Source organism: Mytilus edulis, chromosome 12, assembly GCF_963676685.1.
Source record: "Mytilus edulis chromosome 12, xbMytEdul2.2, whole genome shotgun sequence".
Taxonomy (NCBI): Eukaryota; Metazoa; Mollusca; class Bivalvia; order Mytilida; family Mytilidae; genus Mytilus; species Mytilus edulis.
In genome coordinates, this window is record NC_092355.1 from 29,688,084 (window position 1) to 29,715,750 (window position 27,667).

Consider the following 27,667-nt stretch of genomic DNA (forward strand, 5'->3'; position numbering starts at 1 on the left):
GCGAGGCAAGAATTCCTCGTAGAAAAAGCTTGATAAACAAGAAACGGCGAACCACTACTCAAATATGCCCGAAGAAAACATGCATAAAATTGAAACAAAAACAAAACAAATGTTGTTAGTAATGTTCATCAATTTCATCACATTGAATATATCTTGTCTTTATTGAGGAAAGCCAGAATTCACGACGAAAAAAATCAATCGTAAACGTGTTCAATATTATTTATCGATTACATAAAAAAGAGCCAAGGACGAAACCAACATACAACTCTTTGTCGAATACGAATACAAAAACTGTAAATTCTAATATTTTGTACCATTGTATACCTTTTATGTTTTCATTGTAAGAACTATATTTTTTTATTGGAAATTTATGGTAAATTTTTTTATTGTATCAGTTCACTCAATTAAACTACTGTCAAACAGATAAATAATTAACTACAGTTTAGTACTTACTAAAGTGTTTTACCTACCGATGAGTAAAACAAAATACGTTCGAATAAACGTCGCTGAATGATCTCATAAAAATATTTAAGTTGCTAAAAAAATTAACAAAGTTAACATAATCATAGGAACATAAGGTAGACATAACAAAGAAACTAATTCAAACAATTGCGTATCTATACAACTAAAACCATTTGTCTCTAAATTCAACAGTTAGCGAAACTGTTGGGCAGCTATGATTGTTATGTTAATAGAATGTTTCACTCCTGTTTTCCATTGTTATTGCATCAAATGTTTTTGAATTCAGAATTAACAGACATTCATTTTGTTATTAAAGGAACAATATGACAGGATGTGGGCTATTCTACAGTTACAAGAACTTTACAATAGGTAGAACATTTGTGAAGTAAATGATTGAAGGCTTTTTCTAAATATTACGTGTCTCACTGCATAGAATATATTGATACATATATCAGTGTAGCATTTAAACAAATATTTATCAAACTTCCCCACTACAATGAGTACCAACACTCCGGAAGCGCAGGAATTATTACGCCTTTATAAATGTGTTATCGATACAGGCGCTGATGTTTTAGTGCCTTTTGCTGAGGATAAACTTTTAAAAACATACAGCGGAAATTTTGAAAGGTTTCTTGATGATAAAAAACACGACTTATTTCATCTCTGGCATTCTAAGAAGTTATTATGTTGTGCATGTCTACCCGCAGGTTGCACTCTCAAACGCACAGGGCATATGGACAACTGGATCTTTGAAAAGCTTTATGATGATGTTGGTATTGAACATACGGGACATATTATTCGAAATAGTGGAAAGGTTGTACAAATGTGTCTACATAAATACGTCAAACGAAATATTGGTATACATGAACTTGATACTGTTGCATTATCGTTTCTCCTTCAGAATTTTGCGACTTTGTTACCAAATGAGGATACAGCATTGGTTACAATAAAAAGAAACAGAAATAAGATTTGTCATGCTCATTCTGCAAACTGTTATGACATGACCTTTCTAAATACAGCATGGACAGAACTAGAGAAATCTCTAGTAGATCTAACATCTCCTTCTTATAAAGGTGTCATGAAAAAACAAATCAAGTACTTGCGCAAAGTTGATCTGGAGAAGGAAGAGATAATGGAATTACTTAGTAACGTTGAAAAGGTAAGTATATTTAAGATAATGTTATAATATCAAAGCTAGTTATACCCAACAACACAATTAGTTTCATTTACCTGTGTATAAAATTATTGTAAAAGGCTGAATTGTTTTTCCTGGGTTGTTGTTTTTCTGAAATTGTGAAACATTTCACAGCGGTTTTAATTAATAATGTTGTATCTGTATTGTATCATACATAAAATGTATTCGTTCTGTGTACGTTCATTAGTGTAACTACGTCTTTTGATTGTGTTAAGTCATTTCAACTGTTTTTAGGTCTTTCCACTTTTTTGTGGAAAGACCTATTGTATTTCTTCTGATTATTATTATTATAAGGTCTTTCCACTTTTCTGTGGAAAGACCTATTGTATTTCTTCTGAATATTATTATTATAAGGTCTTTCCACTTTTTTGTGGAAAGACCTATTGTATTTCTTCTGATTATTATTATTATTAATTTTTTCGACCTAACTTTGTTCTTGCGATAAATATTAGTTTCGCATTATGTCGCTATATTTTTCATATTGTATCGTAAAGTTTATATGCTTCTAAATTTCACCCTGCTAGGACGAACAATTTTCTTTGTAAGAGTTATCTCCCCATTCACTGTTTATCAAATGTGTGCATCTTCGTCGTAACAAAAAAAGATATCGACAAATTTCTTTTTCTAAATTGTTCGTTACATCCTCATAAAATTTGTAGCTAATTTAGACCGAAGCGATTCGATGAAATTTGATAGGAGGTACATTTGTATCTACCTTTACGAAATAAATAATTGATATGTTTTTTTAACTCATAACCCATTGACCACATAAGCCTGGAATATTTTTACTTAAGACCCATAGGTCCTAACTTCGAAAATGAGGTCAAGGTCAAAGGTCAAGGTCAAGTTAACAATTGTGACTTTTGCTTGTTTTTGCATTTCCTCCGACACTTTGAAAGATACATACATGTATAAAAGAACAAGTACACAATGTCTGCTTTATTGTAATAAAGATATGCTATATTTAGTCTCATACAATTTAATGGCATCTTATAGGAGTTAGTGCCCCTGAAATGTCTTGATATGAGGTTATTTGATTATAACTTCAACTAAGTTAATTATAAAGCCATTTGACCTTGTACAAAGGTTAGGTGATATATGACCTTGAAAAATGACTACCGGAAGGGACCTTAAGAAAACCGGAAGTAGCCTTTTTTTGCAATTTTTTCATAGAAAAGTACTCAGAATCCATATATTTTGTCATATAGATACATAAACTGATTACTGAAGACTAAAAAGGAATTTCAACAAACAGGAAGTGGCCAATTATCTCCCATTATACATACAAAAGTATATAGAAAATAAAAAATTTTGAAATCTGTGAAAAAAGCTATCATATCAGACCGGAATTGACTCATTTAACCGGAAGTAGCATATTATCTCCCTTATATCACTCAAAAATATAATTCAACCATTATTTATCACATCAGTATGAATAAACTATCTTCTTATCAAAATTTCTTTGATGTGGAAAGACTTTCAATTGTTCTTAATAAAAAAAAAAATTTCCTCCAATTTTTGTTCTTGTGATTAATGTTTGTTTAGCAATATGTCGCTTTGATATTTCTCATATGGTATCGTATAGTTTATGCGCTTTTAAATTTCACCCTGCTAAGCCGAACCATTTTCTTTGTAAGAGTTATCTCCCTATTCACTGTTTACCATCAGAGTGCGTCTCCTTCGTAACAAAAAAAGATAGGGACAAATATCTTTTTACAAATTGTTCATTACATCCTCAAGAATTTTTGGCTAATTTGGAACGAAGCGATTCGATTAAATTTTATAGGAGTTATCTACCTTAACGAAATAAATTTGTCGGTTTGCTTTTCAATTCATCAACCGTTAACCGTATAAGCCTGGTATATTTTTATTTGAGACCCCTAGGTCCTAACTAAGAAATTAAGGCCAAGGTCAATATTAAGGTCAAGTTCTCAATTGTGACTCTTGCTTTTTATTTTTTTTTCTCCGACACTTGGAAAGATACATATAAAAGAACAAGTGGAAAATGTCTGCTTTATTGTAATAAAGATATGCTACATTTAGACTGATACAATTGAATGACATCTAATAGGAGTTAGTGCCCATGAAATGTCTTGATATGAGGTTATTTGATTATAACTTCAACTAAGTTCATTATAAAGCTATTTGACATTGTACAAAGATTAGGTGACATATGACCTTGAGAAAACCGGAAGTAGCCTTTTTTGCAATTTTTTCATATAAAAGTACTCTTAATCCATATATTTTGTCATTAAGATACATACACTGATTTCTGAAGACTAAAAATGACTTCCAACAAACCAGAAGTGGCCAATTATCTCCCATTCTACATACAAAAGTATATAGAAACTATATATTTTGGGAATCAGTGTGAAAGAAGCTATCATATGAGACCGGAAGTGACATCTATTTCACCGGAAGTAGCATATTATTTCTCTTATTTCACTCAAAAGTATAATTAAACCATTATTTATCGCATCAGTATGAAGAAACTATATTCTTATAAAAATGTCTTTGATGTTGAAAGATTTTAAATTGTTATCTGAACAATTGGCTTTTAATTTTTTTTTATTTTCTTCAGCCAAATTTTGTTCTTGCGATAAATGTTTTCGCAATATGTTGCTTAGATTTTTCTCATATGGTATCGTATAGTTTATGCGCTTTTAGATTTTCACCCTGCTAAGGCGAACCATTTTCTTTGTAAGAGTTATCTTCCTAATTACTGTTTATCATCTGTGTGCATCTCCTTCGTAAAAAAAAAAGATATTGACAAAGGAGTAGGTCCAGTAAGACCCCTTTTTGGCCCCAAAATTAAGCAGTTTTACAAAATTGTTAAAATGTACACTTTTAGTTATCTATTGGACAGTAGAATGCTTCTACTACATTAATATGGGCTGTTTTTGACAATACAATGCACATATATCGGGTACTAGCACCAGTAAGTCATGCTAAATTACTGAAATCTTCACAATTCTAGCATTTTAGTCAAATTTTACACGGTTTCCGTGTAAAACGAAAGTGGCCGCATTCGTGTTCATCCTTAATATTAAAATGTAAGTTGTATTTGATGATAATACATAACATATATAAAGGTTGAGGATGAACACGGATGCGGCCACTTTCATTTTTGACAAAAACCATCCGAAAAGTGACACTTTTCGGCATATTTGGTAGATTTTTTCATATTTGAGCTGGAATCGGATCGTTTTTAATGCCTAATCAGTTAAAATCTTTCTCATAAACTAATTGAATCAAATAAAATAGACACTTTAGTGTTTAAAAAGTGGTCAAAATGTTTCGTCAGATGAACTTGAAATTTAAGGCCAAAATCGGTCCTTACCGGACCTACTCCTTTCTTTTTCTAACTTGTTTGTTACATCCTCAGGAATATTTGTCTAATTTGGATCAAAGCGATTTGATGAAATTTTATAGGAGTTATCTACGTTTACGAAATAAATTTGTCGTTATTTTTTTTTAACTCGTAAACCGTATAACCCTGGAATATTTGAGGCCCTTAAGTCCTGACTGAGAAATTGAGGTCAAGGTCAAAGTTCAAGGTCAAGTTCTCATTTTTGACTTTTCTTTGTTTTTGCATTTTCTCCAACACCTTTAAAGATATATATAAAAGAACAAGTGCAAAATGTTGGCCTAACTGTAATTTAGATATGTTACATTTTGTCTGAAACAATCTGATGGCATCTTATAGGAGTTAGTGCCCCTGAAATGTGTAATTATCAGGTTTATTGATTATTACTTCAACTTGGTTCATCATAAAACCATATGACCCTTACCAAAATGTTAAGTGACATATGACCTTGAAAAAACCGGAAGTAGCCATTTTTGCACATTTTTTATGAAAAATATACTCGGAATCCATATGTTTTGTAATCTTAATACTTTTACTTATCACTGTAGACCAAAAGTGACTTTTGATAAACCAGAAGTGGCCAATCATATTCCGGTTAAAAGTTTAAAGTATAAAGAAACTTTATATTTTTGGAATCACTGTTACAGAAACTATCATATGACACTGGAAGTGACATTATCTCCCTAATTTAACTCAAAAGTTTATAAAAACCATTTATTTATTGATTCAGTATGAAAAAACTTGCTTCTTTTCATAATTTCTTTGATGTGGAAAGACTTTCAAATGTTCCCCTTAACAAATGGTATTTAATTATTTTTTTGTTCTTCACACCAAGTTTTGAAATTTTTGTTTCACAATATGTAGCTCAGATATTTCTTATATAGTATCAAACAGTTTATGCGCTTTTAAATTTCACCCTGCTAAGACAGACAATTTTCTTTTTAAGAGTTATCTCCGTATTCACTGTCTATCAAATGTGTGCATCTTCTTCGTAAAAAAAAATATCGTCAAAATTATGTTTGTTACTTGTTCGTTACATTTTCAAAAAATTATTGGCTATTTTGGATCGAAGCGATTCGATTAACTTTTATATGAGTTATCTACCTTTACAAAAAAAAAATTGTCGGTTTGTTTTTTAAACTCATTAACCTTTAATTGTATAAACCTGGAACCTTTTTATTTGATATCCCTAATTTTTAACTTAGAAAATGAGGTCAAGGTCAAAGGTCAAGGTCAAATTCTAAATCTTGACTTTTTCTTATTTTCTCAAACACTTTTAAAGATATATATAAAAGAACAAGTGCTAAATGTTTGCTTTATTGTAATGAAGATATGTTACATTTGGTCTGAAACAATCCAATGGCATCTTATAGGAGTTATTGTCCCTGAAATGTCAAATTATGAGGATAATTGATTATTACCTCCAGATTGTTCATTATAACGCCATATGACATTTACAAAATTTTGGGTGACATATGACCTCGAAAAATGACAACCGAAAGGGACCTTGAGAGAACCGGAAGTAGCCATTTTTGCACTTTTTTCATGAAAAAGTACTCAGAATTCATATATTTTGTAATTTAAAAACAATTTCTTATCACTCAAGACTAGAAATGACTTTCGATAAACCGGAAGTGTCCAATTTTCTCCTGTTTGAATGGCTTAAGTATATAGAAACTATATATTTTTGGAATCAGTTTGAGAGAAGCTATCATATGAGACCGGAAAAGACAATCACTTCACCGGAAGTAGCAAATTATCTCCCTTATTTCACTCAAAAGTATAATTAAACCATATATGTATCGCATCAGAATACAGTTACTAGCTTCTTTTCAATATCTATTTGATGTGAAAAGACCTTCAATTGTTCTCTGAACAATTGGTTTTTAATTCTTATTAGGTCTTCTTTTTTTTCTTTCGCCTAATTTTGTTCTTGCGATAAATATTTGTTTCGCAATATGTCACTCAGATATTTTGTATATGATATAGAACAGTATATGTGCTTTTGAAAGTTACCCTTCTAACCGAATACTTTTCCTTGTGTCCACTACTCCTTCGCAACTGTAAAAGATAACGACAAATTTATTTAAAAAAATTGCCTGTTATATCCTTTGCATGATTTGTCCTATTTTGAACGAAGCAATATGAACACTCCATATGAGAGTTATTTCCCCTTCCGATTTGATATAAGTGATATACATTTCTATCTTGTAAACCATAAGTGAAAGAAACCTAGGATCTTTTGATCTGAGGTCCTTGGTCCAAAAAAAATGAAAATTAGGTCAAGGTCAAAGGTCAAGGTCATATTTTATTTTTGAATTTGGATTATTTTTACTTAATCCCAAAAACCGGATAAAATATCAACAAATTATTTTTACTTAATTGTTAGTTGCGACATGTCGTAACACGTAAATTTTGATCGCAAGTGTAAATAGAACGTAAAAGGGAGTTTTCTCCACTTTTGTATTCAAAAATACGTGTATGGTGATATAACTCATTAAGCAAATATAATTAAGATCTATGGTCATTTGATTTGAGGGCCTTGGTTTATGACCTTGAAATTGATCTCAAGGTCATAGCTTAATTTGATGTTCTAGATTTTGACCTTTGCTTTTACCTCATATGTATGCATGATAAAGCGATGAGACTTTTGGCAAAAAAGGTATCAAACCATTTAACCATGGAAAATACAACTAGAAGTGACCTTGAGTAAACCGGAAGTAGCTATTTTTTGTACTTTATTAATATAAAAGTATATAGAACCAGATATTTTTGAAAGCAGTGTCAAGTAAATATTCAAATACTATTGGAACATGTGGAGTAACAGTTTTCAAAAAGGAAGTAACAAATTATCTTCCTTATTTAAAAAAATATTGTATAGAAACCATATACTGTTGGAATCAGCGTACAATAAGCTATCATTTGACGATTGAAATGACATTTTAAACTTAATTTTACAACTTTCATATTAAAATACAATGGTTTTTTTTTGGAAAGACCTTCAATTGTATCTGAACAAATGGTTTTAAATTATTAATGTTATTTTTATTTTTTTCTTCCGTCAAGTTTGAAACTTTTGTTTCGCGATAAGTCGCTTAGATATTTCTTATAAAGTGTCATACAGTTTATGCGCTTTTAAATTTCACCCTGCTAAGACAAACAATTTTCTTTGTAAGAGTTATCTTCCTATTGACTGTTTATCAAATGTGTGCATCTTCTTTGTAGCAAAAAAAGATATCGTCAAACGAAGAGATTTGATGAAATTTTATAGGAGTTATCTACCTCTACAAAATAAATGTGTCTGTTTTACAAAATAAATGTGTCTGTTTTACAAAATAAATGTGTCTGTTTGTCAAAAACCTTTAACCGTATAACCCTGGAACAATCTTATTTGAGGCCCCTTAGTTTTAACTTAGACAATGAGGTCAAGGTCAAAGGTCAAGGTCAAATTATAAATTTGGACTTTTGATAATTTTTGCATTTCCTCATACACTTTTAAAGATATATTTAAAGAATAAGTGCTAAATGATTGCTTTATTGTAATGAAAATATCTTACATTTGGTCTGAAACAATCCAATGGCATCTTATAGGAGTTATTGTCCCTGAAATGTTAAATTATAAGGATAATTGATTATAACTTTAATATGGTTTATTATAAAGCTATATGACCTTTTACAAAAGGTTGGGTCACATATTATATTGAAATAAAGACAACCGGAAGTGACCTTGAGAGAACCTGAAGTAGCCATTTTTGCACTTTTTTCATGAAAAAGTACCCAGAATTCATATATTTGTAATTTTAAAACAATTACCTAACACTCAAGACTAGAAATGACTTTCGGTCAACCGGAATTGGCTAATTATCTCCTGTTTGAAAGGCTAAAGTATATAGAAACTATATATTTTTGAAATCATTGTGAAAGAAGCTATCATATGAGACCGGAAAAGACAATAATTTCACCGGAAGTAGCAAATTATCTCCCTTATTTCACTCAAAAGCATATCAAAACAATATATGTATCGCATCAGTATACACTTATTAAACTTCTTTTCAAAATTTCTTTGATGTAAAAAGACCTTCAATTGTTAATTTTAATTTTATATTGTGTCTTTCTATGTTATGATTTTCTCTTAAAAATATACTAAGACTAGTTAGCATACTTGCACTTCTATAGTTTATACTGTAGTAAGACTTCACCAATGCTTAAGTGCCTGCTTTATGAAAAAGTAGAGGGATATGTCTCATGACCAAACTTCGGGTAACTCTAATCATTAATTAGCTGAAATCGATTACAAGCGAAAACAAGTAATCATTGTTATCCGTTATTAGCCAATAATCGAAAAACATGTAGTTTAGTTTAACCAATACTTTCACAATACCTTATTATCTTGATTACTTTTTGAACACATTGTGATTACAATGAAAACAATCCTAAATTATATAAATATGTACAGCTGTAATATTTTGACATACAATGTACAAAGACAACTTCAAATATTTGGACACATCTCACGAAACGGACCCTGAGTTTGAGTTTGAGTTTGATTGAATAATCAAACAGAAATATGAAATCATGCTAATATTTATTATAAATTTATGGGTTTAAAACATCTTCATTTTTTTTATATAGTTGATATTTGAAGTGAAAGGCTTATCATTCTCTGTTGCTGTTTTTTTTATTAAAAAGAAAAGACAATATTGAATTCTGTTTCATATTGATAATTTTGTTTCAATGAACAACCGTTTGTTAATAATGCTAGTATTATTATTGTAGACATATTTCATTTATTTACCTTGCTAAAAATTGAAAGTCCCAGTTTAGCCTAAGTAAAAAGTATAATAAATATGTTCACAATTTAAAGATGTAAATGTTATATTTGTTATTCTCATCGGATTTTGTCTAATGCTTAGTCCGTTTCTGTGTGTGTTACATTTTAATGTTGTGTCGTTGTTCTCCTTTTATATTTAATGCGATTCCCTCAGTTTAAGTTTGTTACCCCGATTTTGGTTTTTGTCCATCGCTTTACGAGTTTTGAACAGCGGTATACTACTGTTACCTTTATACCTTCTATGATTACTGTTTTATTTAGTTATATTTTTTCCTTAACCCGGAATCAGAATCCTTTTTTAATATTGTAATTATTGTCACCTGGGACTATTATGGTAACTATAGTAGTCCCAGGTGTCACATTTGAATTGTCAAATTAAGGTCTGTTTTTATTACCAAAAGTGTGTACTAGTACCAAGGCAATATGATAAAAGATAAAGAAATAATAATCTTATTAGCACAAACTGAAATTTTGAAAAATCAGTTGTAATTTTTGTACTTTTGTTTAAGATGTCAAGCAATACTATAACAATTTAAGATATGTTTTTCACTGGTACTCAAACACATATACAATCTGTAAAAACCAAGCTTCTTTAGAATTCTTATTTAATCGAAGTCAATAAATTTCAGAGATTAAGAATGACAAAGTGTAAAATGTTCATGTTTACTCTTTTTGGTATACTAGATGGACGAATTTTGAAGTTATTTTTTGATGACACATAAAAAAAATTACAAAAAAAAGAACTCCCAGGAAAATTCAAAATGGGAAGTCTCATATACACCAAACAACTTACGTATACCTGACATGGTTCACGCATTTGTTTTTGTAGAAATTTTATCAAATAGCATCATTTCTCAAAATTTGCTACAATTAAAAATTTTATTTAAAAAATTAACATTATTCAAATGTGTTATTCATAATTCATTGTAATCATGCTCACTTGCCTAATGTATTAATCTAATTAGTTACATAGAAATGATGTTATCGTTATTTTTGTTAATTAAGCCCAATAAAACTTTATGGAAAAAAAAGATTGTTTCTTTTTCATATTGTGATTTTACACTACTGTTTCAAATAAGGGCGAAGGTTGGTATTTTGAAATTATCATGAAACTAAGGTGTCAACTCCCTCAGGCAAAGTATGAGTTAGATGAATTTGGCTATTTATCTTAGGTATTTTTGACACATAGCTCTTCAACGATTTTCGGTATGTATACATCTTCAGATTTAAAATGTATGCCCTTGAGCGTTCCCGATGAACGTAAATCAAATGTGTTATTCATAATCCATTGTAATCATGATTACTTGCAAATGTATTAATCTAATTAGTTACTTAGAAATGATGTTATCGTTATTTTTGTTAATAAAGCCTAATAAAACTTTATTAACAACAAAGATTATTTCTTTTTCATATTGTGATTTTACACTACTGTTTCAAATCAGGGCAAAGGTTGGTATTTTGAAATTATCATGAAACTAAGGTTTCAACTCCCTCAGGCAAAGTAGGCGTTAGATGAATTTGGCTATTTATCTTAGGTATTTTTGACACATAGCTCTTCAACGATTTTCGGTATGTATACATCTTCGGATTTAAAATGTATGCCCTTGAGCGTTCCCGATGAACGTAACTCCAGAAAAGCGCTTCGGACGCCAGATTTTATTAAACGTGTTGTTTTTAATTTTTTCTGGTACCTATTAAAACGTTTAAATCCACTGCATTTGTTTGCACATGTCCTAAGCCAGAAAATGATGTTCAGTAGTTGTCGTTTGTTGGTTGGTTCATAAGCAAATTTTGGCTTCTCGTATTTTATATAGATTAGACCGTTGATTTTCACGTTTGAATGGTTCCACATGTCATTTTGGGGCCCTTTATATCTTGCTGTTCGGTTTGAGCCAAGGCTCTGTGTTAAAGACCTTACAATGACATTTAATTTTTTGTGTGTTCTCAAAACAGTTTGTTTTGAAAATAGGTATTACAAGAAGTGAAATCCAGCTCTAATAACAATGTTGCTAATATAAATGGCATGGAAACTAGACTTAGAAAGGAGTTAACCAATAAAACAGATGCTATCAACCAGCATACGACTGAAGAAACAAGTCATTATGCAGCACAAGCGCAACAAGCGATATCAGAAAAGATACAAAATACAGAAGAACACCTACATAAAGAAATGAAAGAAGTAAGGAAATCTCAAGAAAACAGTTATCAAAAGATTGGAAGCGAACTGCACGAGACTAGAATAGAAGTAAAAGAAAATCAAGAGAAAACACAAGGTTAGGATCTATCTTTTCTCTCTCGTTATGTTCGGAAAGCTATGATGTTTTAGATTAAGTTGTAAAGGGTAAACAGCACGATACCATTTGATAATATGGAACAGCTGTTTAATTATTGATATTTTTTCCATGATTATTTGGTAGTACATTTTGTCATTTTTGTTTTTGTAAATATGTTTTCTCTTAAATTTTTGGCTTAACTCAGTGGGGGAAACAGTACCAAAAATTGCAAGAAAAGACAGCTCTATTTGGATGGATTATTTAGCTGAGTTGAAGACCCCATGATGGCCTTTGGTTTGTCTTTCTGATCTTTTCCCGGATTGTTGTCTCCTTGACACATTCCTTACCGTCTATTCTTAATTTAACCAAATGCTAAGATAACAGTCAATTAAAGATGCATACAATAAATGTTTTATCATATGCATTTGTTGAATTTGAAATCCATTTTAGGTACACTGGTAGAAATTTCACGAACAATCAAGAACTTAGAGATGTTCGTGAGGTATGAAAGACCTAACGTTCTCGTACCCGAGGGAGCATGTTCAGGTATAATATCTTTAACACCAGTACCTTCACACATATATTTGATATCCGGCAGGTGTTGTTATTAAAAGAAATGAAGAAAAGAAAAAAGAAAAAATGTTATAACTTTTACCGATAGCAACAAAATATACAAAAATCAATGAACACGTTTTATTCTAATAATATAATTGTGTTTTCTAATGGTATAAAAGATAAGATTAATACCCTCTTAATCTTAGATGCAATGGAAAGTCCTGTCCTTTGGCAAATATCAACTCCTGAGGACTGTGACCTCGAAGCTGTAGTAGCAACTCTACGAAGGTTATCACAGAAAGATGAATTGTTCAAGATAAAATTTGTGAGGAAAGGCTCCTTGATTATGTTGACAACAATAGCGGCAAGTGTACTTCGTGATGCTAACGTATTTGAAGCTGCAGTCATGTCGTTCCTTACAAAAATGATTGAAGACTGTGATATCAATACAGAAATACGTAGCCGTGTTGACGTCAAGATTCATATATTGAATGCTAATGAAGGTTTGTGAAATTTAATAACGTATAACCTTGCACAAAAATAAAATAAAAGGAGAGTTCATGAGTTCTTTACTAAGTCCTAAACCGAAGTAAGTTGTTTGTTACAATAATCAAATAAAGGTCCTAAAATGTTTCAATATCAACTGTTTACAAATCCAATATGTATACGTTAAAAGTATCTTTTGAAATGCCAAAGAATATATTGCTTCCCTAATGTCTAGTGGCAAATGTGTCATTCATATTCATTCAAAAAACCAATTAACAATATAAAAAAGGAGATTCTGCAAGGTAGTGCTCTACCGGGATAAGTGCAGGAAATTAGGACTCCACTTGAAAACGATGATGATTTTGATAAAGCCCTCGGGGTGGGAGGGGGGCTACTTAAAAACTCAAGTGATAGGAGGTGCTGCTTGTGTTCTATTACACCACCCTTTCAATGTAAAAAGATAATACCTTTTCATATATTGCGTAGGTAAAAATGTTACCTTTCCAATCTTGTTTGGGTTTTATGTGGCATTTGATGGTCTGTTATGTAAAAGTGGAATACTAAATGACCAAAAGAGAAGCATTGGTTGATAAAAACAGCCGGGAACACCAAGAAAGAGGACAGATAAAAAAGTTGTGGGAACTTCATTGACTTCATTATTTATTTCTAATAGTTTTCCCAACCTATTCACATATTTGTAAGCTTGAAAAGGTGACATATTCTAGCGACACGTCCTAGCACCTTGTATATAGGAAGAGGCAAAGCCGTTCATGTTTGCCATTTATTTTTGCCCCGAACGAAGCCTCATAGGGATCCTGTAAGAGTTGTTACACTCGTTTATTAACGTACAGAGGGCAACGCAGCACTCTTTACACTATACATTGATTCCCCATTGTGACCCATCAAACAGCCAAACAGAAAACACGTTCACATCACTTCATATAAGTCAAGTCCTGAATTCAGTATATATGTTCTACAATTATTCTTTAAACACATAACATATCAAAATCAAAAATAATAAAGACATTGCGATGAGGAGTTGAGGTCTTTTAAATAAGAATTGGAAGTCGTATTGAAGCTTTTGTAACTTTATGAAAAAGTTGCATAGAAACTAATAAAATTGTCAACATTGTTATATATTGTATTCGTAAGGGAAATTTTTTAAATGGAATTTATTAAAATGCTCATATTTTCGTTCAAAAGCGAAAAATAAAATCATACGCCAACAGAAAACAGATGTGATAGCTGTTTACTCGCCTTTCTGACTCAGCGCTTTTATTATATTTCATAGGGAACTTTGTTAACAGCACGTGCTTTACTACATATTATCTGACACTAATTGTCCACCATTCCATTTCCCCCTATAAGGTCATAGTGTCATTATCAGGTCAACCTTACGTATCTATATTTTTTCGTAGTGGTATCACAATGTAATCCAATTGTTATGTTGTTAAATTGTTCTATATTTTCACATTGATGTTTAACTGTCTTAAAGTGCTACAATCAGCGTCTGCTTCTATGTTGAGTCTATAGTCCTACCTGCATTTTGTCCGAAGTTGTGTTATGTAAAATAACATCTGAGTATGTAGATGAAGATAGCGTGGTTAACGCAATATCATAACAAAGTAGAGTAAAGTAAAATATCATGACAACTGTACAACACTCGCAAGAATAAAGATTGATTAAAAACCAATCAGAGATAACAGGCTTGCCATTTTTTTCGCCAGATGTGCATTTAATAAAACTGTTTTAACTTGTTTTGCAGTGTCTATAAGTTGTGAACTCCCGCATGTAGATCTACGTCAACCGAATTCAGGTATGTTTATAACAATTATCTTAATTTGCCGATAACATTCACAGCCGAGCTAAGAGGAATAGTACAATAGATCATTGTTAGATTGCCTTGTACCAGTAAAGACCGATCAGGAAGATGATTGTAGTATTCTGTTATCATAGGTGAATATTTTAAACAGAATTCGTAAATAATATGTGCAAAACTAAGGGATACGTGCTCATAAGAATCCAACGCAAATCAAATTGAAAAGCAACTTCTAAAGCACACGTATGAACAAATACGATAAAGCTATGGTTATGATCTTTTTAATTGGCTAGATATTATATAAAAAAATAAAACATTTTTCGAAAAGTTACCCTATTCATCAATTTAGTTTTGAACTTTTACAAACAACTTTTTCTAAAATCATTTTTACAAACAAGAGTTTCTGTATTTTATCATTTTAATGTAAGTGTCTTTGAACCAGCGAATCGCTTCAAAACAAAAGTCCAGTATATTTAGATGGTTTTGCAAAAACATCAGGCATACGTACAATAACTCCTGTACTTGACAGTTGTCCTCAAAATCTACGAAATTTCCTGATGGCATGGACTATCGCGATATGTTCTTTAAATTGTAGACGTATGGTTTTAACTTTTACTAACAGTGTTTTGTAATAATCCATATGAATTTCATATGAATTCGAGTATTACTTAAAGCAAACTGTATTAAGTACATTCTTATTATTGAATCTTATTCTATGCATATCTTTGCATTAGTGCTATTTTATGTATTTGGTTATGTAATTTATACGTGTTTCTCGTTTCTCGTTTTTTTATATAGATTAGACCGTTGGTTTTCCCGTTTGAATGGTTTTACACTAGTAATTTTGGGGACCTTTATAGCTAGTTGCTCGGTGTGAGCCAAGGCTCCGTGTTGAAGGCCTTACATTGACCTATAATGGTTTACTTTTTTAAATTGTTATTTGGATGGAGAGTTGTCTCATTGGTACTCACACCACATCTTCCTATATCTATATCCCGAATTGGACAATATATATATATATAAGTGCGTCTGAACCAGTGACAACTCTACAACAGATTTATCCATCTTATCACCAGCAGTGTTGGTGATACATGGCTGTGTACATTCCGTATATGCAACTCGTCTAAACATAAACCCAACAATGTTAGATCTGTAAATTTGCTTTCGCAAACTTTTTGTTCTTCCCACGCCGGGATTTGAACCCATGCTACTGAAATATCGTGACACCACATCGCCTGCACTGTAACCGGCGCACTAGACCACTCGACCACCTGGGCTTCATAAACATTAAGCTTTCGGTGTCCGTGTGCATGTTACCTGCTCACATCAGTTTTAGTCTATCGTCGTACTACAGTACATGATATATAAGGCATGAAGATTTTATTTTTACAGATCAGCTAAATTATCTATAGTAAAGGATCCAACAAATTAATGTAAGATACAGTCATAGAAATAATTATATTTTATATGTATATATACAAGTCTAAATTGAAAGTTACGTTCAAACCTATAATTACGTTGGATAAAAACTGCAATTTTTATGAGTGTAGAAGGGTCTAAATACAAAACAAACAACATTTTCCAAAAGACCAATAAAGTAAAAAAGTATATTTAAACAAAACGCATTCGTCTAACAGGTCGAACAACTGATGATCTTTAACCCTGCTGGCTGCTATTGGCGATTGCCAAATAAAATTGATCACAAGATGTAACAAAATGGATCTTATATAAGTTTAATACTAAGCAGAACACAATAAAATTGTGGCCAAGATGTTATGCCACAAACGCAAGGTGTCAATATTTTTTTTGTACACCAGATCCCGAAATGGACAATGAATGTCTTTTAAGTGATGTTAGGAATCGAAACGGTATTTTACCCTCAATTTAAGATAGACTCTTGAATTTGAAGAGTCAATATAGGATGAACGGATCATATAAACCGGAGGGAAAATATGATACAAGCCCAAACGAAAATAATATAAACAAGTCTAAATTGAAAACTACGTTCAAACCTTTGATTGCGTTGGATAAAAACCGCGATTTTTATACGTGTGCATGTAAAACAAATTTCGTTATGAAAGGGTCTAAGTACATCAAAAACAACATTTTCTAAAAGACCAATAAAGAGCAAAAGTATATTTAAACAAAACGCATTTGACTAACAGGTCGAACAACTGATGTTATTTAACCTTACTGACTGCCATTGGCGATTGCCAAATAAAATTGATCACAAGATGTAACAAAATGGATCTTATATAAGTTTAATACTAAGCAGAACACAATAAAATTGTGGCCAAGATGTTATGCCATATACACTTAAATGGACAACCGCTTGAAATAATATATGAGAAACATCTTTTTGAATAATGCAAATCGCCAATAAGTAAAAAATAAGATGTATTGGTTGTGATTTGATCGAAAATGTGACAAAGATTTAGCAAATAATTGATATTCAATCATAACAATGCAGTTTTCATTTATCCGCCCATATCTTATTTCTTAAAGGTTCGTGGATTATAATTTAAGATACATCTATTCTACTTTCACATTTTTAAAATATTTTCAAAATATTGTCTGAACGCGTATGGTATAATGAAAATCTCAATAATGTAAGAAATACGATAATGACGTTTATAAGTTGAGAATTTAAAAATACCGACAACATATTGTAGATAGACAAGAAAAACTGATTTATGGTTTTAAAAAGTAACTCCAAATATATAATTTATTTGGCAATCGCCAATGGCAGTCAGTAGGGTTTTAGAACATCCGTTGTTCGACCTGTCAGTCAAATGCGTTTTGTTAAAATACTTTTCACTTGTTTGGTCTTTTAGAAAATGTTGTTTGTGCTGTAAACTGTAAATTTGTTAAACATGCACAAATATAATAAAAAAATGCGGTTTGTATCCAACAGAATCATATGATTGAACGTAGTTTTCAATTTAGACTCATCTATATACATCTGCATAATCGACAAAAGAATTGTCAATTAGATGGACAATAATTGTCCGCAGTGACAGATGATCTTCAGAAACGCTTTTACTGTTTACTCGCGAAGCGGTATTAACCACATGTAAATTCTAAAAAACTAGAAAGAACTTCTGGATAATTTTAAATCTCGATCTATCTTTAAAGTTAGTTCTATCAGAACTTTTAACCAATGTGAAATTGAAAAATAGTCTAATAGAAAGAACCCACACAGCTTTTCAACATAAAAATGGTAGAATACGCAATGCATTTATTTCTTTATGATACCATATGGCGTATTATGTTGATAGTGAAAAAGGTAAAACATACTACACATAGAAGTAAGTAAGCTAGAGTGTCTTACTGACAATATTTATGTTGAATTTGGAGGTGGACTTTTTCAACAAATTGTCGTAATTCTTAAAGGAACGAACTGTTCCTGCTGACCTGTTCTTATATGCATATGAGTCTGAGTTCATTTAAACCATTGTTTAAAACAAGAATATCAAAGAATCCTGATCATTATATTCACATTCAGAAATATCGATGATGTCCTTTCCATTAAAAACGAGATGATTTGGATATACATTTCAAACCTATTCGGTGTTTAAGAGCTTGCAGCCGCTACTCAGACCTTGTTAAATGTCATCAGCAGAATGTTGATAAACTTTTTCTTTTTGTAAAAAAAAGGTTCACCGGAGGATACTAAGACCGTGATAAAAAAAAATCTGTGTCAGTTTCAAAGACAATTCACGATGGTCTTGAAATTTAAAGTTTGACGTTGTTAATCATCTTAATAACGTGGATCGTGTTCTTTTATTCGTCTTTGTAAATTATAACTTTTACTATTTATAGATATAGGAAGATGCGGTGTGAGTGCCAATGAGACAACTCTCCATCCAAATAACAATTTAAAAAAAAAGGTAAACCATTGTAGGTGAATGTACGGCCTTCAACACGGAGCCTTGGCTCACACCGAACAAAAAGCTATAAAGGGCCCCAAAATTACTAGTGTAAAACCATTCAAACTGGAAAACCAATGGTCTTATCTATATAAAAAAGCGAGAAACGAGAAACACGCATAAATTACATAAACAAACGACAACTACTGTACATCAGATTCCTGACTTAGAACAGGTGCAAACATTTGTTATATTTATTTGAATATTCATTTGACGTTGCTCTGTACTTATGTATCCCGTCGTTTTGTTATTGTCCTATGATACATGTACAATTTTGTATTCTTGTCTTTTGTTTTTGTTGACGTGTTTTCCCTATATGCCTTCTTGTGTTTTCTTTATTGGCATATTTCTTTGTATTAATAATGATCAAGTTTAAAACACAATGTTGACTGTTTGCTTTCTTCACACATCATTTTTTAAGTATAATGGAATTTTACGCGTCTTTCATACAAATGAGAGGTTTAGTTAGCTATGAAATCAGTTTTAAACCACTATTTTCTACTAAAGAAAATGTCTGTACCATGTCAGGAATGTGACAGTTGTTATCCACTCGTTTAATGTTTTTGTTTTTTGATTTTGTCATCTGGTCATTTGATTAAGGACTTTCCGTTTTTGAATTTTTCTCGGAGTTGTTTTTTTTGGTTTTTAACTTTTTCCTTCGTATGTCTTTTACTTTGTACATGTTTGGCTTTATAAAAGAGGGACGAAAGATACCAAAGGGACAGTCAAACTCATAAATCTAAAACAAACTGACAACGCCATGGCTAAAAATAAAAAAGACAAACAGAAAAACAATAGTACACATGACACAACATAGAAAACTAAAGAATAAACAACACGAACCCCACCAAAAACTAGGGGTGATCTCAGGTGCTCCGGAAGGGTAAGCAGAACCTGCTCCACATGTGGCACCCGTCGTGTTGCTTATGTGATTACAAATCCGGTAAATAGTCTAATTCGGTAGGTCACATTCATGAAAGGGAAGGGGATTGTAGTTACGACGTAAAGAACATATCCGATAAATAAATATTTTGAGCGTCACTGATGAGTCCTATGTAGACGATACGAGCGTCTGGCGTACTAAATTATAATCCTGGTACATTTGATAACTATTTTACCAACAGTATTTTCTTATGCCTACGAGTTGATTAATAACGCTTTTGATGAACTGAAATTTTGGTTTCTTTTTTCATGTTAATTTTGAAGCATATGTCGAAGTTTCTCCCACTTACACGGATAATGTCACTTGGAAAGATGATACATCTATTGAGTTTTGATAACGTAATAAACAAACAAATATACATTGTGATATGACTACAATCCAACCAGACATTTGTGCATATAACTTTACCATGGCGTTGTCAGTTCAGTTTTGATTTATGAGTTTGACTGTTGTTACGGTCAGAAATCACCTTTAAATTGTAGCCAAAAAAAGACTCAAATCAATTACAAAATTTCGCAAGATTTATTATACAAAAGTTTACAAGAAGTATTAAACAAATATTACTGTCAACTTAACTGTCAAAATATGAGTCCAATCTTTTGTCTTTATTTGTATCCGGAAATTTTCTCGGAATGCAATCTGAATATTACGTTCACTACTAAGGTCACAATCAAGTATGATGTTGTTTGTAGAATAAAAGTGTCAATCCAAATGCTGTGAATACTAATGTCTATCGATGTCTAAGTTTGCGAGATTAACTTTAGTGTCTGTATATATATGTAGGACTCTACAGTACGATGGGGACGCTAAAGTACCATGGTCACGCTAAAGTGCGATGATCTACGCTAAAGTACGATGCCTACACACGCTAAAGTGCGATGGTCCGCGAAAGTATAGAGTGACGTAATAAACGTAGTATGGATTATGACGCGAACAGTCTTTTATACAAACAAAAAACGAACATGCCGAAAGATAAATGTAGAATATTTGATTAACAACTTGAAAGCAAATGTCCATGACTTACTCAATTTAAACATGATAACCATGTTTTGTCGGCTGAAACAAATGTGGGATTTTCGGTCCTAGAAGAAGGACTTGTGTCTTGCAGTCGACCATCTTACTATACGGATACAAAAGTATACGCATAAGTATCCTTTATCTTGTTTCTATTTGAAGCCAACGGATACATTGAAATCATTTTTTGTTTATGATGCGACGACTTTGAGAGGAGATGTTCACATTTGTGATAGACTGTGTAAATGGCAAGCTACACAAATTATCCAAATACGTGATACCGGCCTGAATCTAAAAAAGCAAACATATACAGGATATATAGATTTTTGTCACACCTAAATTACCATTTTTGTAATTATTACGTGGTCGTTCTTCTTAATTTAAAACAATGATCACTTAAGCCTACCGGTAATTATAAAGCCTATCAAATATATAATAAAATCTTGTACTAGCTTTTGCAAGAAGACTATTTTTAAAATCCGTGTTCTGTAATACTTAAAGCCCTTTAACATCACCCTTTTAGTCCATCGCACTCTAGCGTGATAAACCATCGTACTTTAGCGAACAAACAGCCATCGCACTTTAGCGTGATATACCATCGTACTTTAGCGTAGACCATAGCACTTTAGCGTGATCACCGCACTTTAGAGTACCATCGCACTTTAGAGTCCCACATATATAGTTGTCATGGAAATTTCTAGAACAATCAAGAAATGGAACGTCCTAGAAAGTTACAACGGAAGTTTCTAGTAAAATGTAGAAGTTCATCTTTCACGGATGTTCAAATACTTTATATTGTAATCTTGTTTTATAGGAGATAAAAAACACTTATTACATACTGAGAAATTCGATGTAGCCTTTTTGAATGGAGACGATGAAAAAGAAATTGAATGGGTACAGAGCATGTCGACAAAGTTAAAAACAAAATATGATATTCAGTGTTCTATCCTCGCTAAAGATTATCTGAATGGTTTTCCATTACAAAGAAGACTGGGCCTATATTTAAGCAAGTTCCAAGCAGTCATAGTAACCTTAACAAAGGAGAACTATAAACAGTATGAATTCTATATAACGGATGATATGCCCGTCATAGCTGTTGAATTGGATTATCTTAATGAAATTGGTTCCAGTTTACGGAAACATCCATTCATTAACTGCACAACCTGCGAGCATCTTTGGTTCCCACGACTCATAGATATTCTGAAGAATAAACTACCAGGTGAGTTACATTTTTTTAATTTTGATGACGTTATTTGCCTAGTCCTGAGGTAAACCTTAACATTTGCATGTCACTCAGTCTGATTCGATATGCCACATTCGGGAAGAGATGACGGAATCAAAAAGATTACTGTGGATTTATTTATTTTCGTGGGTACAAATTTTCGTGGATTGAGGAAAACTTGCATTTTCGTGAATATTTGATTTCGTGGTTTTCCAAAAGTCTGCATTTAATCATACAAAAAATTTGCAATTCGTTGAACATTAAAATTCGTGGTTTCCCTGTACCCACGAAGTCCACGAAATATAATGAATCCACAGTATTTTAGAAGTAAACATTGTTTTCTGCTACTTCGTTTTTGCTTTGATCAACAGTGCGTATAACGATGCAAAGGGTATGAACTTTCATTTAATTGGAATCATTCATTTGTCCGAGAGAAGGTTTAGAGAAAAGTACATGAAGAAAATTATGTAATCAATAAGACACAGAAGGTAAATACGTAGATGTTCATTTCAAATCGAATGCGTGGTGGTAAAATCCATTGCATTTGAAAGATATGTAGAACAAGTTTAAATCAGATAACAAGTCATGGTTGTTGATACGTGATTTACGATCGAAGAGAAGTTGTTTTTGTATACCACCAGTATAACGTGTCATATGTCACCTATAACACAGAAGTTTTGAGCTTTTGTAAACCTTTGAAGATAAGTTTCTTGTTTCAGTATAAATCATCACCATTAAGGAAATGCTTGACTGTCATGAGTAATGTATGTTTCAAGAAATGAGAATATGTCAGGACTCGTTATGCAATACTTTTTGTATAAATTGAAGTATTTTTTTATTATCAAAATGCTTGATTATTATCCCTTCTGAAGATGTTTAGAATGAAGCATACATAGCTTGTTTACTACTGCCATTATTTCAATTTAATTGATTTACTCAAAGTGTTTTATTACATGCGAAAGTTTAGTTCGAATACCAAAAGAAAGTAGACCTGAGATAAGCATAAATGTATTCCATATAAATAAAGACAGCCGTTTAAAATATATTTTCTGAACATAATAAATTTTGATCGCAAGAACAATTGAAGTATGTTGATAGACTCAGGTTTGTGATTAAAATGATTATTTTTAATATCATAATGATAATGCATAATGATTTCCACACGTTATTGTTAACTCCAAATACAGATTCGGTTCTCTTTACCATTAAACGTGGGAGGTTTGGCTAATTTTGAAATACAACTCAACATAAGGCTTTCAATCATAATCGTCGTGCACACAATTTTACCCGAAAGTATAAAATGTTAAATAAAGATTAAAAAATAACAATCCAAGTACACCGTAGTTTATTTCTAGTTGTCTCTCTTTATTCACTGTATGCTATGCATTATCTTGATATCTTTTTATAATTTGACAGATTATTCCGGAAAAGCACTGGAAAAAGAAAAAGATGAAATCATTAAGGATTGCGAAAAATGCAAGAACTTAGGTAAGTAATTACTGGACAAGGAAGATGTCGTGAAAACATGTATTTATTCAAATTGCTATCGATTGATAAAACACACATTTGCTGCTTTTTTGAAGTTATAATTCATAAAACATATTTCAATAATATACAATGATTAAAAAAAATCCTTATAAACATTCTGATTATATAATTTACATTCTATCATTTGTAATGTTACATGAAGATGAACTATTTTTATTTGCGTTTTATCTTTCCTAATGTTTTCAGGTCAAAAAGGTCATACTTTAAATTTTATTTTTTTGCTTGTTTTCAATTCTTTTTAAAAACCATATAAGATATCGACAACATATTTTTACTTAATTGTAAGTTGTTACACGTTGTTACACATGAATTTTAGTTGAAAAATTGAAAACAATACGTTTTATAATTTGATGCGTCAGAAGTGCTTTTCTGGATTTACCTTCATCAGGAACGATCAAAGCCAAACATTTGAAATCCGAGAAGGTATAAGTACCGAAACCGTTGAAGAGCTATAGGTAAAAAATACCTAAAATAAATAGCCTAATTCCTTTAAAGTCAACTTTCCCTGAGGGAGATGAAACCTTAGTTTCTTAATAATGTCAAAATTTATAAAACAGACAATTTTACAAAGGTTTGTTAAATCATGTCAGTACCAAAGTACCTACTAGTTAAAAAGGTACGCTAACATTAAATTGAAGTTTTCTCCACTCTAGTATTAAATTAGGCATATAGTGACATAACTCATAACCGTATATAATTAAGACCTATGGTCTTCTGATTTGAAGCCTTTGGTTTATGACCTTGAAATTGAACTCAAGGTTAAAGATTAAATTGACGATCTAGATTTTGATCTTTGCTTTTACCTCATATTTATAAATGATAAAGCCATAGACTTTTTGCATTACGTTACAAGACACTTTGCTATGGAAGAATCAACCGGAAGTGATCTTTTGTAAACCAGAAGTAGCTATTTTTGTACTTGTTTTAATGTAAAGGTATATTGATTAATATATTTTTGGGATCAGTATCAAGTAAACTATCAAATAAAACTAGAAGTGACAAATTTCAAACTGGAAGTAACAATGTATCTTCCTTATTTAGAAAAAAATGTATAGAGACCAAATAGTTTGGGAATAAGTGTACAATAAGCTATCATTTCACGCTGGATATGATATTTCAACTTGAATTTTCATAGTTCGATATTTTAATTGATGTTAAAAGACCTTTAATTGTTTTTTTTTTCTTCCGGCAAATTTTGTTCTTGCCATAAATGCTTGTTTCGTAATATGTCGCTTAGATATTTCTCATATTGTATCGTATAGTTAAGCCCCAAACAACATCGTTTTTGTATGTAAAACTCATTACATTAACTGCTTGATAAACGAATTAGGTATTAAACAATTCACTTGGAAACTCAACATATACCCTCACGACACTCACCAAAGAAAAAATCCTGGATAATCATAGGTCTGTTCTGTGTTCCTGTGGAATTTCAACCAAAGATGAAGAGCTGGATCTGCCATCACTGTATTGGATACCTAAACAACATAAGTGTCCTTACAAACAACGGTATATTGCTGGGTCTTCCAAGTGCTCAACGAAACCTCTTTCTAAATTATTAACATCTATTTTATCAGCAATCAAAGACGGGCTTCAAAGTTATTGTGAAACTGCCTATTCTAGAGGGGGCGTGAATCAGATGTGGATACTAAAAAAATCCAAAGATCTTTTAGAGTACATACAATCTAACTCTCTTTCATCTTGTAACAGTATTAAAACATTTGACTTTTCTACTCTTTACACTAGTATTCCACATTCCAAACTAAAAGACAAATTGAAGTAGTTGGTATTGCTTTGCTTCGTATGGCCAACTTAGATACAAGTATCTTGTCTTAGGGTGGGATAAATCTTACTTTGTAAAGGATCACTCTGATTCGAACAAAAATTTTTCTGAAACTGATATTATCAAGATGCTTGATTTCTTGATTGACAACATATTTGTTACGTTCGGAGGACGTGTTTTTCAACAGACTGTCGGCATTCCAATGGGAATAAACTGTGTCCCTCTACTTGCCGACTTGTTTTTTATTATTATGAAGCTGACTGCATGCAGGAACTTCTTAGGAAGAAAGATAAGAAGTTAGCAATATCCTTTAACTCTACTTGTCGCTATATAGATGATGTTCTTTCACTAAATAATTCAAAATTTGGTGACTTTGTGGAAGGCATATATCCCATCGAGCTAGAGATAAAAGATACTACAGATACAGTTAAGTCGGCCTCATATCTTGACTTACATCTAGAAATTGACAATGAGGGTCGGTTGAAAACAAAACTTTACGACAAAAGAGATGATTTCAGCTTTCCAATTGTGAACTTTCCATTTCTAAGTAGCAAAATTCCAGCAGCACCTGCATACGGGGTATATATCTCCTTATTGATACGATATTCCCGTGCTTGCATTTCCTATCATGATTTTCTTGATAGAGGGTTGCTGCTCACAAGGAAGCTATTAATTAAGAGTTCCAAATGGTGAAGTTGAAACAAACCCAACATAAATTTTACGGACGCCATCACGAGTTGGTTGACCGTTATGGAATAACCGTTTCCCAAATGATATCGAATATGTTCCTTACGTCGTAACTACAATCCCCTTCCCTTTCATGAATGTGACCTACCGAATTAGACTATTTACCGGATTTGTTATTACATAAGCAACACGACGGGTGCCGCATGTGGAGCAGGATCTGCTTACCCTTCCAGAGCACCTAAGATCACCCCTAGTATTTTGGTGGGGTTCGAGTTGTTTATTCTTTAGTTTTCTATGTTGTGTCGTGTGTGCTGTTGTTTGTTTGTCTATCTCATTTTTAGCCATGGCGTTGTCAGTTTGTTTTAGATTTATGAGTTTGACTGTCCCTTTGGTATCTTTCGTCCCTCTTTTGTTTTCTTGTGCGCGCTTTTAGATTTCTTAAATTTTCTAAAAAGTCGAACATTATTTCTTTGTAAGATAATCTCATTATTTACTATGTTATAATCTCCTTTTTAATAAAAAAAAAAAAAAGATATTGACAAAATTTCTTGTACAAATTGTTCGTTACAACCTGAGATTTTTTTGGCTAATTTGAATTGAAGCGATTTGATGTAATTTTATATGATTTATTTACCATAACGAAATGAATTTGTGGGTATGTGTTTTTAAAATATAAACCATTAACCATATAACCCTGGCATGTTTTATATGAGGCCCCTAGGCCCAAACTTAGAAAATGAGGTGAAGGTCACGGACAAGTTCTCTATTGTGACTCTTTCTTGTTTTTTGCATTTTCTCCAACACTTTAAAAGATATGTATTAAAGAACAAGTGTAAAATGATTGCTTTATGGTAATGAAGATATGTTTAATTTCGTCTGGTACAATCGAATAACATATTATAGGCGTTAGTGCCTTTGATAATTATAAGGTTCATTGATTGTTACTATAACTTGGTTCATTATAAAGCCATATGACCTTTGACAAAACGTTGGGTGACATATGACCTTGAAAAATGACAATTGGAAGTTTCCTTAAGAAAACGGAAGTAGCAATTTTTGCACTTCTTTAATGAAAAAGTACTTGTAATCCATTTATTTTGTAATTTAGATACATAAACTAATCCTTAAAGACTAGAATGACCTTCGATAAACCGGAAGTGGTTTTCAATAAACCGGAAGTGGTCAATTATATCCTAGTTAACAGGAAAAAGTATAGAGAAACTATATATTTTTGTAATCAGGGTAAAAGTAGATATCTCATGAGACCGGAAATGACATTTACTTCACCAGAAGTAGCTAATTTTCTTCCTTATTTCATTAAAAAGTAAATGGAAAAAGTGATTGTATGCCAATTTTAACTTAGAGTTAACAGGAACTAGCTTCTTTTCAATGAATTTATAAATTGATGTGGAAATACTTCAATTGTTCTCTGACCAATTGGTTTTTAATTACAGGATTTATGAGATGAATTAGAAGATCTTATTTAATTAATTCAAATTTTTAAGAACACAATTACTTATAATCGGAGTTATCAACGACAATAATACCATCAA

The 27,667-nt window shown here is 31.7% G+C and overlaps 2 protein-coding genes across 2 annotated transcripts in view; one reads left to right on the top strand and one right to left on the bottom strand.

Moving 5' to 3' along the window:
- The window catches only part of LOC139498222 (uncharacterized), a 294,491-nt gene that overhangs the window by 138,306 nt on the left and 128,518 nt on the right, over window positions 1-27,667 (bottom strand). The gene's annotated exons all lie outside the window — the stretch shown is intronic.
- Window positions 779-27,582, top strand: LOC139499253 (uncharacterized). The gene is made up of 8 exons (XM_071287926.1): window positions 779-1,621; window positions 11,825-12,128; window positions 12,579-12,674; window positions 12,890-13,186; window positions 14,935-14,985; window positions 21,689-22,093; window positions 23,513-23,584; window positions 27,569-27,582. The coding sequence occupies exons 1-8, from the start codon at window positions 959-961 to the stop codon at window positions 27,580-27,582; spliced, it is 1,902 nt and encodes a 633-aa protein (XP_071144027.1). The 5' UTR covers window positions 779-958.

Excerpts from the sequence above, each read along its gene's own strand:
- LOC139499253 (XM_071287926.1), top strand. The coding sequence starts at position 959 with ATGAGTACCAACACTCCGGAAGCGCAGGAATTATTACGCCTTTATAAA. Across the intron at positions 12,129-12,578 it reads AAATCAAGAGAAAACACAAG|GTACACTGGTAGAAATTTCA; the intron begins GTTAGGATCTAT and ends AATCCATTTTAG. Across the intron at positions 13,187-14,934 it reads TATATTGAATGCTAATGAAG|TGTCTATAAGTTGTGAACTC; the intron begins GTTTGTGAAATT and ends CTTGTTTTGCAG.